At 47.8% G+C, this 14,336-nt stretch overlaps 2 protein-coding genes across 2 annotated transcripts; both read left to right on the forward strand.

The window, feature by feature from the left end:
* The first annotated feature begins 3,943 nt into the window (after positions 1-3,943).
* Positions 3,944-6,929, forward strand: LOC107379971 (olfactory receptor 4B13-like). Its single transcript, XM_015950933.3, has one exon. The coding sequence runs from the start codon at positions 4,462-4,464 to the stop codon at positions 5,404-5,406; it is 945 nt and encodes a 314-aa protein (XP_015806419.2). The 5' UTR covers positions 3,944-4,461; the 3' UTR covers positions 5,407-6,929.
* A 3,095-nt stretch (positions 6,930-10,024) lies between these two features.
* LOC107379970 (olfactory receptor 52K1-like) lies at positions 10,025-11,536 on the forward strand. Its single transcript, XM_015950932.3, has one exon. The coding sequence runs from the start codon at positions 10,048-10,050 to the stop codon at positions 10,993-10,995; it is 948 nt and encodes a 315-aa protein (XP_015806418.1). The 5' UTR covers positions 10,025-10,047; the 3' UTR covers positions 10,996-11,536.
* Positions 11,537-14,336: the final 2,800 nt, after the last annotated feature.

The following is a 14,336-nucleotide window of genomic DNA, read 5'->3' on the forward strand; positions in this document are numbered from 1 at the left end:
TCACCAACTGCACGTGTCAGGACGAACGACCAAATATCAGCTAGCTTCTGACTTCAGAGGGGGACCAGGCGGGGATGCCCACTCTCCCCCTCACTATTTGCTATCTTTATCAAACCACTAGCAGCAGTAATTAGGCAAACAACAGGTATTAAAGGCATAAAGTGTAAGAAAATAGAACATAAGATCAGTCTTTATGCAGATGATGTTTTACTCTTTCTCCAAAATTCTCAATCCTCTCTCTCCCAAGCAATAGAACTGATAAACTCTTTTTCAAGTTTCAGATTACTCTATAAACTGGTTAAAATCCACAGTTCTACCAATTAATTTCTCATTTGTCAATTTAATTGATACACAATTGGAGTCAGGTAATATCACATACCTGGGAATTAATATCTCTCCCAAGTTAGCAGATCTAACCAAACGAAACTACATCCCACTTTTAAAGAAAGTGGAAGACGATCTTGCAAGATGGAAATTCTTACCGATATCACTCATGGGGAGAGTTGCTACAATTAAAATGATGGTCTTACCTAGAATAAATTACTTATTTTCAATTATCCCAAACAAGCCACCAGCTGACAGGTTTAGCTCTCTGGACTCCTCAATAACTAAATTCCTTTGGCAGGATAAACCTCCACAAATTAGCTTAAAAACGCTTCAGAAGACCAAAGACAGAGGAGGACTGGATTTACCCAACTTGTATCATTATTTCTCAGCCAACAGGCTGCAATATATACCAAGATGGTTGCAAGATAACCCACTAGATGAGTCCTGGTTAGACATAGAACAGACACTTTTCAGTACGATAGAGGTTTCAGACTTACCATTTATTAGCTCAAGCATAAGAATGAAGGACTGGACTTCATCCCATTTAACAGATAGATAGACAGATAGATAGATAGAACAGATAGATGTGATAGTCTCCCAGTTTGGAATAGATAAGAATAACTTTTTAGAATATCACCAAATTAAATCTGTAGTTAAACAAAAATTTAAACTCAATAAAATAGAATTACAAACACCACCAAGGGTATTTGACTTCTATAATCTCAACCCCCCCCCCCCCCCCCCCCCAACTACTGTCTAAAGTATGTAAGACACTGTCCAAAATAGACGACAGAATAGCAATCCCTATTGAAAAATGGGAGGTGGATCTATCGGTCAGCTTTGACCAGAACTTCTGGTCCCAAACTTGTTTAAAAACTTTTAAAATGATCAGACACCCCAATTTACAATTAATTCAGTACAAAATCCTACACAGAGTACACTATACAGGTCATCAGATGTTCAAGATGGGGTTTGTGTTGTCTGACACCTGTACACACTGCACAAACAACATTCCTGATAATTACATCCACGCACTGTGGTCCTGTCCACCTGTCCAGGAATTCTGGGGTAGAGTATGTGAAGATCTGTCAAAGTGTCTGAAATTTCATATCCCAACTTCCCCCTCTCTGTTTACTGGGAAACCTGGACGATGTCCCAATTGAAACATCTTTGGCTCACGTGGTTCTGACTGCCATATAAGTCGCTAAGAAAACGATCCTCATGAATTGGAAAAATAGAGATATTCTTTGTGTCAACCAGTATAGGAATCATTTTTTAGATCATATTGCACTTGATATAGCCTCTGTTTCCACTTCAGATCAATCTCTCTGGGCTCCTTTGATCGGTACCATTACACAGTGATGATGGGGGATCATTGATATTGTCCTGCGGGATGATATGGGTGTTGGGGTGGAGGGTCTGAGTTTGGAGTGTCCGGACGTTCCCTGGAGGTGGGTTCACTGGGGTTGTCTGGGACTGGGGGGCTGCTGCCCCCCTCTGGAGGTGCTTGGGTTGCCTCGGGGGGTGGACTACTGGCAGTTGTAAGTGGGGCCCCTGGGGGTCTTGGCGGTGGCCATGGGCCACTGCCTGGCAGCTGCATTGCCCCTCAGCAGGTCTGGGAGGGGGCCTGGGGCCTCGGGGTGCGGGGGTGGCCGGCCCCATGTGGGAAACTGGGCGGGGCCTTGGGGGTCGGGTCCTGACATGTATGCTGCCGGGAAGAAGGCGGGAACATGTGGCAGTGCCTGGCCTGGGCTCAGGGGCCTCGGGTAGACCTTGGCTCCTCTGCTGTTCCATCACGGGGAGGGGGATGTCCAGGAGGGGGCGGACCCAACCTTACCTGGATGTCCTACGTCTTATATATTCTGGAAGTTGTGCAAATGCAGGGATGGGAGTAAATATTCTGCTGGGGTGGGGCTGGGTTGGTGCCCTCGGACTCCGTGAGGCTCTGTGATGCTGCTGCTTTGGGCCCTGGCAAGATGGGCTGGGATATCCATGCCCTGGGTGGCATTTTGGCAACAGAGGTGCCTATTGGGGCCACTGAGGGAGCTGGCTCCCTGGAGGGCTCAAGTCCAACCAGCCATTCCTCCCCATCCCCACACATTTTTCTCCTCCTGCTCTCTCACATCATCACACAATCATGCACAAAGGACCTTGAGGGGTGGACAATTCAGGGGGTGTGGGTATGGACCCCATTTCTGCATTCCTGTGGCAACCTGCCCCCCAATTTTATTTGCACCTTAAACACTTCCACCAACGACATTCCACGCAAACACACACTTTGGTACCTCATTATTCGATTTTGATTCAGGGTCCTATGATTTGAATATTAAACAATTATGATTACCATAATGACCAGACTTTTTGATAAATTAATTCAAGGTAAATGGCCTGTATTTGATATAGCACCTTCTAGAGTCCTGGAACCCCCAAGGCTATTTACAACACAATCAGTCATTCACCCATTCACACACACGTTCGGCAGAACTCGTCGATGGGCGGAACAGAGAGAACTCCGCACACAACAGACCAGAACTGACCAATAGCATTAGACTACCGCGTTGATCCTTCAAATTTAAGGAATACCTCGGCTGATGCAGAGTTGATGAACTTTTTACGGACAAGTAAGTCTCTAAAACATAAATATATGAAAACACAACATGACATGAGAATAATTCTCGTAAAACGTGTTTAACCTGTTTGTCGGCTACAGAAGCACATTCATAAACAGGAAACGTGAAGTCGCCATCTCAAACAAATAGAGCGACAGACTTTTAGTGTGATATGCTTGTCAGCCACTAGATGGGGCCATCGAATAAGAGAAATACTCGACTTTGGTAAACTCAGGCAAAGAAACAGGAGTCAAACTGTAGAAGGACAGTCGTGTTGAAGTCGGGAAGGGCTGAAAGACATGCTAGAGCTAACCTTTATGACTTTATCCGCAGAAATACAGGAAGAAATGTCACCGCCTTTATCTGTTGGACACAACAGAGATCTGTCCACCTTTGAAGACCAGGCGTAATTTAAATTCTTTGCCAGTGTTTGAGGCGTTTTTTGGCAAGTTTGGCAGGTGGACTTTTCTCTACTTCCTTTACCAACTCAGTGTCCCAGTGGTATGAGTCCACCCTTAGACTCACGGGGTCAAATCCCGTCGGATCGTACCAAAGACCCAATGACACTCAGCTTTAAGGGGTTGGAATGGGGGGTTAAACCACAATCTAGTACCTGAGCATGGCCGTGTATGCCCCCCCCCCCCCCAGGTAATGGGTCAAATGCAGAAAACAAATTTCTGCACACACACCAGAGTGTGTGAAAACTAATGAGACTTTGGTCTTTAATCTTCTGATTTTGAATGGAAGCCAGACGTCATGGAATTGTATTTGTTGTGGCTGTGAAGGTGGTTGGACCTGCTCCATGATGCCCTGTGTCTTCACAGCTGTGCACACAGCTCTAAATGCTACTCAGAGCGTGCACGCTCTGTGGTTGACTTCGGTAGGTAAGCGAATGTCGATCCAATCAAATTGGATAGGACTCTATGGGACAGGGTGTTAGCTTAGCACAAAACAAAGACGCTGACGTGTTATCTACACTTTATCACAGAAGAGGGTCAGACGTTTATGGAGATCTAAAACATGATTCCTGAAAAGAGGAAAACTCCAGATTTACTAACTGCATATAAAAGTCTCGTGAGTTTTGGTGGAGGTCCATGTGTCCTGGAGGAGAAGAAGGACGTGGAGACTGAATGGTCATCTCCCTAGAGCAGTGGCCAGGTATCAGTTTTAGTTTATGTAAACAACTCTTATCACTGTTGTGTCTGAGTTCCTGTGCGGTTTCCAACTTCTAGAAGACAACCAACCCAGTCTTCGAGGGGTGGGGTGGTGATGATGATGTCCATCTGCAGGTGTCTTATAATGAAGCTCACAGCTGGAGGCAGCTGATGTTGGTGGATTTGTTCCACGTGTTCGTCCTGGTCCTGACTGGATGAGTGAATCCACAGCAGCCGTGGTCAGGATCGCCACGCTGTACCTAACATGTAGGATGTGTCGCCTCACTGCCAGTTCAACCTGCTTTTATGGATCCAAACCAAAAACTAAAGATGCTTTTCTAGCTGAGCAGCTGTGGAAGTAAAGAGAGACGATGCTAAACGCCTCACAAGCTTCTTTCTTCTCTCTCGCTGCTTATCTTGACTCTGGACTGTTCAGATATTTGTGCTTCCTCGTTGTTGTGTGTCTGTACGTTCTGATCCTTGGTTGTAACGTTCTGCTCATCGTGGTCATCTGTGTGAACAGGACTCTACATGAACCCATGTACATGTTTCTGTGCAGCCTGTTTGTGAATGAGCTGTATGGAAGTACAGGCTTGTTTCCCTCCCTGCTGATTCAGACTCTCTCTGACCTTCACACCATTTCTGCTCCTCTCTGTCTCCTGCAGGTTTTTATTGTTCACTCGTACGGGGCTGTGGAGTTTTTAAGCCTGGCCGTCATGTCGTACGACAGGTACCTGGCTATCTGCCACCCTCTGCAGTACAACAGCAGGATGACAACAACAAAGATCTTCTGGCTCATTGCTGTGAGCTGGTTGTATCCCAGTTGTGCGATGTTTGTCTCGTTGTCTCTGATTTCCCCTTTGAAGCTTTGTGGGAACAGCATCAACAAGGTCTACTGTGACATGCACTCTGTGGTCAAACTGGCCTGTTCAGACACCGCTCTGATCAACATTTATGGCCTCTGTGCTACTTTCAGCACGATCCTTGCTGCTTTACTTATAATTCTTTACACCTACACTAAGATTTTTGTTGTGTGTTTTTCTGGATCCAGTCAGACTCGACAGAAAGCAGTCAGCACCTGCACGCCTCACCTGGCCTCCATCCTGAACTTTTCTATAGCCGGCAGCTTTGAGGTTTCTCAGAGCAGATTCAACATGAGCTTCCTGCCCAACGTCCTGCGTATTTTTCTCTCGTTGTACTTCCTAACGGTCCAGCCTCTCTTTAATCCTGTGCTGTACGGCCTGAAAATGTCAAAAATTAAGAACGCTTGTCACAACCTGATTCTGAATGTAGAAAACAAACATGAAGCTGACTAGTGAACCGGTTCAGTGAGACGTGTTTAACGATCTGAGTTTATAGATGAAATAAAGCAAATGGGGTCAGAGGTCAAGGATCGGATGACTGAGCTAGTAAAGATCAAAGTTAAATAAAACCAAAACGACGTTTCTGTCTTTGTCTGATTTTGGCCCCGTTAGGAAACAAAGCTCTGGTGTTTTACAGAAGTCGACTTTTGATAAAATTATAAAATTCATTTTTATTTTTTATTAACTCAGAAGGACAAAAATGGCAAAAAATTTAAAAAAACGGTTCAAAAACTTCAGCTTTGCTCAAACCTACCAAACCTTTCTTCATGCTGAGGATGACCTCTGACCTCTCTGACCTGCAGCAGGAGAAGGAGGCGTGTTTCTGGCTACATGATTGAGTCCAGGAGGCCCACTGAGCTTCTCCACGAGTCTGGAACAGAGACCAGGTCGGTTTCTAGTGGCGAACAGTAAAAACGACAGAGCCGGCCATATTTCTGAAAAAGCAAACATCCTCGAACCATGAATGTGTTTTTATGTTATGTCATGTTACGACTCAATGGAACCTAAGAAGAGATTCTGGTTCTGGTCGGGTTCTTCCACCAAGTCTCAGTTTCCTGATCGGTGGAAATCATTGAATTTCACACAGTCTGGACTTGTGTTTCTGTTGACCTTAGATGACCTTTGATCTTCAGGAACATTTCACCCTCAGATACTGAGAAGTACAAGAACCTTTGGTGTTCATCTGTGAGCTCCGTCTGTGTAATAACCACAAAACAAATGTATTTAATAAAACTAATGAAGCCCATGCTGCTGATGTAACACCCTCCCCCTCCTAGTTTGCTCCTGAGGCTGCAGTAACCATAGCAACAACAGAGCATCCTGCTAATTGTCCTGTTAGAGTCCGAGTGTCCGCACAGACCGGGTCCTCCGGGTCCTGGTGCAGCGAGGACTCCCACCGGGACTCATTACCGTCAGATGCAACAGTAAACATGATGAAATCACACAGGTGACCTCTGACCCCAGGTGGAAACATCAACGCATTCTAGGGAGTTCCTGACTGTGAACAGTAAAGGTCACGATGCAGCCTGAAAGTTCAGCAGCTTCATTTAACCCTGACTTCACCTCTGGAGTTTCTTGTTTATTTATGAATTAAAACAAATTATCTAAAAGAAAACAGAAATAAAGATTGATCCTTTTATTTTTGCATCAAGTCAGGATGAGGAAATATTCCATGTGGCTCTTCAGAACAGGGAAATTCATGATGATGTCATGACGAGTGAGCGTTCAACACGTTACAGGCAGGGGCACCTCCAGAAATTTTTGATAGGGGTGGACGTGGCCACCCCTGGCCACCCCTTGGAGGCGCCATTGGTTACAGGATCCCTAATTAAGATTTTAAATTATTCATCCTTAGTTAGAGCTTTTAGAGCTGCAGGGGTCAAATAAACCTGAACTGTTAGCTCGGAAAGCTACGTCTAAAGAAGTGCATCAAAAGTAGAGACAGGGCGTTGGTTTCAGGTTAGATCACAAAAGTGAACCCAACATCTGAAGGGGTGAAGATCTGCTCTGCTGCTTCACAGTCTGGATCAGACCCCATCACATAACCCATCATTACCCAACCCTGGCACCGAGGTCTCCCAGGACAACAATTGAAACCCCATCCATGACCTCATCCAGAGACTGTAGAGGCGACATACTCTGAGATGCATGATCCACACAAACAAGTCAGAAGCCCCACTTATGCAGTTTGAAGGCCTAATCTTCAATGAGGAGAACTCCACTGACTGTTAGTGGGAACCTCAGGGTTAGGAGAGAATCCAGTCCCTGACCGGGTATTGGCTTCTAGAAGCTTGGCAGTGTCTAGGTGAACCAAGCCCCCACAATGCGGGACAGAAATTGAGTCCAATGCGGAAGTGAAATAAATTGCAGTTTCACCCTCATCCACTAGGGGCTGGTGTCAGAAGCGAGCAAATCCTCATTGACTCCCATGTTAAAAATACCAATTTCACAGCAGAAATAAACATGTTTACAGCCTGGTACCAAAACATGTTTTTGGTTTAAATGATCTAGTTTACACTCATGACAACTCTGAGGGGGGTGAATTTTTTTCTCACTCTTCTGTTTAAGTGTATTAAAAGCCTAAAAATCGGTATAATTAATGAGCATCAGACCCACGTGACCACAGAGCTAGCTCCGTGGAAAGGCCTCAGTAGAGCCTCGGTCTGGCCTGGAAACTGTTCGGTCATTTTTCAGTCTCTCAACTTAGACCATTAGTTGTAGCATTTGTGCGTTCTTTTTTTTATATTATTTGTGCAATTGTTGGACCAAATGACTTGCTGTGGCATTAATTGCACTAATAGAGCGTCCAAGGAGTCTCCACTTCGTTTTTTTCAGTAAGTAAAATTATATTTATGTATTTTAGGTCACTGCCGAGCTGAGCTTAGATTTTAACATGTACTGTTTAACCATGACATTTAAATGTAATAGGGTAAAACCCAGTGCATTTAACATAATGCTGCACTTTAGAAAATGGGTTGAAATATAACATGTTGGTGGAGCTGGGTTCCCACTATCGGCTTGTGGAGCTCTCGGGAGACCGATGTTTTCCACCCGTTCTCCCCTCCCCACAGCTCGGTGCATCTCTGTCTGATCGTGGCTTCTGTCTGCTGCGCGGGCTGCCGGCTTGTGGAGCTCTGGGATGGAAACCTTTCCACCCGGTTCTCCCCAGCGGCAGCTCTGTGCATCTCAGATCGCAGCGGCGCTTGTCTGCTGTGCGGCTGCCAGCTTGTGGAGGTCTCGGGAGACCTCTGTGTTCCACCCGGTTTTACCCAGCGGTCAGCCCGGCCTATCTCTGACTCAGAAGCTCTGGTGTTGTGCACAGTTAACTCCGGTTGTAGCTAGGTTGCTACCTCCATTAGCTTAGCTCCCACCTCCGCGTTAGCTTTGGGTTAGCTTCAGGTTAGCTTGTAGCTAGTTGTAGTGTCGTAAGTTGATCCCAACCTTACAGCCCCACCCTCAGCTCCTCCTCTCTTCCCTTTTATGGAATTGTCTGGGCTTGACGGAACCTGTGACACGGTCAAAATGGCGGTGGTGGCCACCTCCCATCTTGGCACAAAAACGTGTTATTGGAGCCTATGGAAATGAATTGTCCAGTATATATGTCGATGATTTTTACCAACACAACCACTGAACCCCGCTTTAAAAGGAATTAGGCCGAGTGTAAAAAAAACTGCTTAGTGTCACTTTAAAACTAAAATAAATGTTTGGAAAAGGCTCTAAATGTAATTATTTCTGCTGTGAAGTTGGCGCTTTGAACTTGGGAGTCAATGGGAACGTGCTCCGCTCTGGTGCCAGCCCCTAGTGGACGAGGGAGGAACTGCTGTTTTTGTCACTTCCACGTTTGGCAGCAGGAGATGAACTTTTCAGAAAAGTGCTTCTAAAATCCTTGAACAACCCCGAGGTGCTTTACAACACAACAGCGATGCACACATTTACAAACGGATGGTGGCGAGCTAATGGAGCCCTGGCTGCCCTGGGGCACACTGACAGAAATGCTGCCCTCCAACCACCAGCAGGGCTGTTGAGGTTTCTGTCAGGACTTTCAGTATTTTCACAGAAACGTGTGGAACGAATGAACAAACAAATGGATACAGGCCCCCACAGGGATGCCAGCCTCATCCAGAGAGTATAAAGCAGCAGCATCAGTGACGGATCAGCTGATGATCATCTGAGGCGCCATCATCAAACACCGCAGGTTCCTCCTCCAGGTGATGGGACTGCTATTCAGGCAAATCCCACAATCTCTTCTGTGACTCTGAGCAGAACCTCGCTGGTTGCTGGTTTCTGTGAATGAGCTTCTGCACGCCTGCAGCATCCAGCTGCTGATCGTTAGAAATCCTGTTGAGCTGCTGACCGGTTTCTCGCCTGCAGGGGTGTGCTGTTTGCTGCAGGAAGGAGAAGACGCTCTGTGGGTGAAACCAGCTGCCTGGATCTGCATTAAGTTCCTCCTTCAGATCCCGTCTGGGTTGGCAACGCTGACTCCTGGACCAGTTCAGTACCTACTCACTCACAGAATTACCTGTCAGGTTGAGAGAATGCTTTTGCAGCTGCTTTGATCATCAGAAATATTTCCATCAGCTACATTCTGCTTTTAGACAAGGTCCAAAAGGATCTTGGACTTTTGCTTTTTGTTGTCTTATAAAAAGATTTTAAATCTTTAACATCTGTCATAGAGCGATGATTCGTGCAAAGTCCAAGTTTATTAAACAAAAGCTGACTCTCATGTGGTTCTGGAGGACTTCTGAAGGAGGACTTATCGCTTACAGCCAGGTTCTGGTCTGAACTTTGACTGGACCCCTGCAGCACCTTGGTTCAGTTGTAGATCTGCTGCTGTGTTCTGGATCACGGTTCTGTTTCATCATCTAGTTTGATCCAAACCTCAGATAATTGGACTCACTTTAGAATCTAGAACACTTTGGTCTACAGAAGAAATCCTGATGGACTCAGTGGGTCCAGTTGGGTCAGCACCAGCCCAAACCACCAGCCTTCCACCGCCATGCTGACGGCTGTAATCGGCTGATTTTCTGTAAACGTTAGCATCTGATTCTCTCTGCTTGCAGGCTGGTGACGGGAGCGTTTCCGGCTGAAAGCAGGATGACCAACATCTCTTCACACAAACACTTTATCCTGGTTGGTTTTGAAGAACTCGGAGCTCTGAGACCCGTCCTCTTCCTCCCGTTCTTCCTCATGTTCGTCGTCTCGCTGCTGGCCAACTCCCTGTTGGTGTATGTGGTAATTTCCCGGAGAGCCCTTCATCAGCCAATGAGCATCCTTATAGCTGGCATGGCCTGCGTTGACCTCTGCCTCCCAGTATTCTTTGTGCCCAACATGCTGCTGAACTTCCTGTTTGACTGGAAGGGGATCTCTCTGATTGGCTGCCTGATTCAGATGCACTTCATTCACTTTTTTGGAGCTTTTCAGTCCACCTTCTTGGTGTGGATGGCTCTGGATCGCTACTTTGCCATCTGCACGCCTCTTTACTACCACGAGGTGATGGCTCTGCAGAGATTCATCAGGTTTGTCATCCCGCTGTGTGTCAGAAATGCTTTGCTCATCACCGTGTTTGTGAGTTTAGCAGGAAAGCTCTCCTTCTGCACCGACAGGATGAACCACTGCTTCTGTGAGCACATGGCCCTGGTGGAGCTGGCCTGTGGAAGCACCTCCATCAACAGTCTAGCAGGACTGATGGCTGTGTTCCTCATTCCTGTCTTTGACTTCTTTGTCATCGCCGTCTCCTACGTCAGGATTTTCAGCTCTGTGCTGAAGTCTAGAAGCTCTGGAGCCAAAGCCCTGCACACCTGCGTCACACACACTGTGGTGATCACCCTCAGTCTGACGCTGGCGCTGATCGCTTTCCTGTCGTATCGGATCAGAAACGGGCTGCCTGCAGCCATTCGGGTTTTCTTCAGCACCATGTACCTGCTGTTTCCCTGCTGCTTCAACCCGATCATTTACGGAGTCAGAACCTCTGAGATTAGACAGCACATGCTGAAGCTGCTGGCCCACTGGAGACCTTCTGTCCAGACCGTTTTCTGTTCCTAACACATCTGCTCATAAAACGTGTGTTACTTGGACTAGATGGACGTGAACACAGTGAATAAAATCATATGTTTTAAATCATTAACGCATTCAGTAATCTGTTTCATCCTCCTGTTCTTCTTGGAATTAGTCTTAAGCATGTTCTCTATCAGGTATAATAGTGTCACCTCAACGTTTCATTTTATCTGCTACTGACTTCAGCTGAGAGGAAACAGCTGGTTGTAGCAGAAAATAAATGTAATGAGTTGTAGGCTGGAAGGAAGGTTTCAGGTGGACAAGCAGGTGGAGCAGGAGGCAGGCAACAAGTCCAGAGTGTATTAATAAAGATGTAATAAATTAAATAAAACAGCTGGGTTAACAGGTGGGCTGCATAGTGGTGCAGTGGTTAGAGATGTTGCCTTGCAGCAAGAAGGTCCTGGGTTCGCTTCCCGGCCTGGGATCTTTCTGCATGGAGTTTGCATGTTCTCCCTGTGCATGCGTGGGTTCTCTCCGGGTTCTCCGGCTTCCTCCCACAGTCCAAAACACGACTGTTAGGTTGATTGGTCTGTCTAATTTGTCCCTGTGTGTGTGTTTGCATGATTGTTTGTCCTGTGTGTCTCTGTGTTGCCCTGCGATGGGATAGCTCTCTGTCCAGGGTGTACCCCGCCTGATTGCCCGTTGACTGCTGGAGATAGGCACCAGCAACCCTCCCCCCTCCCCCCCCCTCCCCCGTACCCCACCCCCTGCGATCCTACATGGACAGAGCGGGTTCAGAAAGTGGATGGATGGGTTAACAGGTGAGATAAAAAGTGATAACATGGATGAAAACAGGTGTGTTGACAGGTTTATTAACAAGTGTGCAATTTAACAGCACAATACATGCACACCAGCACCGTTCTTATCCCTCCCGCTTGACAGTCTGGGGGTGGGGGGTTGGGCACTATTTGGGGACCACAAAGAAGGGGCCCGCAGGCCATGAGTACCGCGCTAAATTAAACTAAGCTAAACTTAACTTAACTCAAGTCAACTCAACTCAGCTCAAAGCTCTGAAAGATCGAGCGCCATCTTCTATTTCTGATCTTCTTGTTAAGAACACAAACCAGATTGGAAAACAGATTCAAATAAATATACTTAAAATGTAGAATAAAAATTAAATAATTAAATTCAATTAAATTCAATAACTAAAGTTTCTACCACTCTGGAGTTGCTCCCACTGAGAGGCGCCGAGCAGGGGTAGGCATACTAGTTGCCCCCCATCTTGGTGCCTGTATGTTGGGGTTTACCCCGGTGAATGAGAGGGCAGCCTCCCTCCGCCTATGTGTGGGGGGACAGGTTCTGACTGTGGTCTGTGCTCATGCACCAAACTACAGTTCAGACTACCCACCCTTTTTGGAGACCTTGGAGGGGGTGCTGGAGAGCGCTCCTTCCGGTGACTCCCTCGTTCTGCTGGAGGACTTTAACGCTCACGCGGGCAACAACAGTGAGACCTGGAGAGGTGTGGTTGGGAGGGACACCCCCCCCCCCCCCTGATCTGAATTTGAGTGGTGTTTTGTTATTGGACTTCTGTGCCAGTCATGGATTGTCCATAATGAACACCATGTTCAGACATAAAGGTGTCCATATGTGCTCTTGGCACCAGGATACCTTAGGCCGGAGCTTGATGATCGACTTTGTTGTTGTTTCTTCTGACCTGCGGCCGCATGTCTTGGACACTCGGGTGAAGAGAGAGGCGGAGCTGTCAACTGACCACTACCTGGTGGTGAGTTGGCTCAGATGGTGGGGGAGGGTGCCGGTCAGACCAGGCAGGCCCAAATGTATCGTGAGGATCTGCTGGGAACGTCTGGCAGAGTCTCCTGTCAGAAGGAGCTTCAATTCCCACCTCCGACAGAACTTCCAAAATGTTCCGGGGGAGGCGGGGGACATTGAGTCTGAATGGACTCTGTTCCATGACTCCATTGTTGAGGCGGCCGACCGGAGCTCTGGTCGCAGGATCGTCGGTGCCTGTCGTGGTGGCAACCCCCGAACCCGCTGGTGGACACCGGCGGTTAGGGATGCTGTCAAGCTGAAGAAAGAGTCCTATCAGGTCTTTTTGGACTGAGGGACTCCAGAGGCAGCTGACGGGTACCGGCAGTCCAAGTGGAACGCGGCTCGGGTGGTCGCCGAGGCAAAAACGCGGGCATGGGAGGAGTTCGGTGAGAACATGAAGCAAGACTGAGGTGATTCTGGTCCACAATCCGGTGCCTCAGGGGGAGGAAGCAATGCGCTACCAACACTATCTACAGTGGGGACGGTGTGCTGCTGACCTCTACTCAAGACGTTGTGGATCGATGGGCAGAATTCTTCGAAGACCTCCTCAATCCCACGACACGACTTCCAGTGAGGAAGCAGAGTCTGAGGACTTTGGGTTGGCCTCTCAAATCTCTGGTGCTGAGGTCACTGAGGTGGTTAAAAAGCTCCTCTGTGGCAAGGCTCCGGGGGTGGATGAGATCCGCCTGGAGTTCCTTAAGGCTCTGGATGTTGTGGGGCTGTGTTGGCTGAAGCGGCTCTGCAATATCGTGTAGACATCGGGGGCAGTCCCACTGGACTGGCAGACCGGGGTGGTGGTTCCCTTATTTAAAAAGGGGGACCGCAGGGTGTGTTCCAACTACAGGGGGATCACACTCCTGAGCCTTCAGGTAAGGTCTATAAAGGGATTCTGGAGAGGAGGGTCCGTCGGGGTTTTCGTCCTGGCTGTGGAACACTGGACCAGCTCTATACCCTTGGGGGATCCTGGAGGGTGCGTGGGAATTTGCCCAACCAGTCTACATGCGTTTTGTGGATTTGGAGAAGGCGTTTGACCGCATCCCTCGGGGGCCCTGTGGGGGGTACTCCGGGAGTATGGGGTACCAGGCCCTCTGATACGGGCTCTTAGGTCCCTGTATGACCGGTGTCAGAGCTCGGTCCGCATTGCCGGCAGTAATTCGGGCTCGTTCCCAGTGAGTTGGACTCCGCCAAGGCTGCCCTTTGTCACCGATTCTGTTCATAACCTTCATGGACAGAATTTCTAGGCGCAGCCAAGGTGTGGAGGGCATCCGTTTTGGTGGCCTGAGGATCAGGTCTCTGCTTTTTGCAGATGATGTGGTCCTGTTGGCTTCATCAGAACGTGATCTTCAGCTTTCGCTGGAGCGGTTCGCAGCCGAGTGTGAAGCAGCTGGGATGAGAATCAGCTCCTCTAAATCTGAGACCATGGGTCTTGAGTCGGAAAAGGGTAGAATGCCTTCTCCGGGTCAGGGATGAGGTCCTGCCCCAAGGGGAGGAGTTTAATTATCTCGAGGTTTTGTTCACGAGTGAGGGAAAACTGGAGCGTGAGATCGATAGGCGGATTG

The sequence above is a fragment of the Nothobranchius furzeri genome, chromosome 13 (genome assembly GCF_043380555.1).
Source record: "Nothobranchius furzeri strain GRZ-AD chromosome 13, NfurGRZ-RIMD1, whole genome shotgun sequence".
NCBI lineage: Eukaryota > Metazoa > Chordata > Actinopteri > Cyprinodontiformes > Nothobranchiidae > Nothobranchius > Nothobranchius furzeri.

Coding starts and splice junctions, on each gene's coding strand:
- LOC107379971 (XM_015950933.3), top strand. CDS start 4,462: ATGCTAAACGCCTCACAAGCTTCTTTCTTCTCTCTCGCTGCTTATCTT.
- LOC107379970 (XM_015950932.3), top strand. CDS start 10,048: ATGACCAACATCTCTTCACACAAACACTTTATCCTGGTTGGTTTTGAA.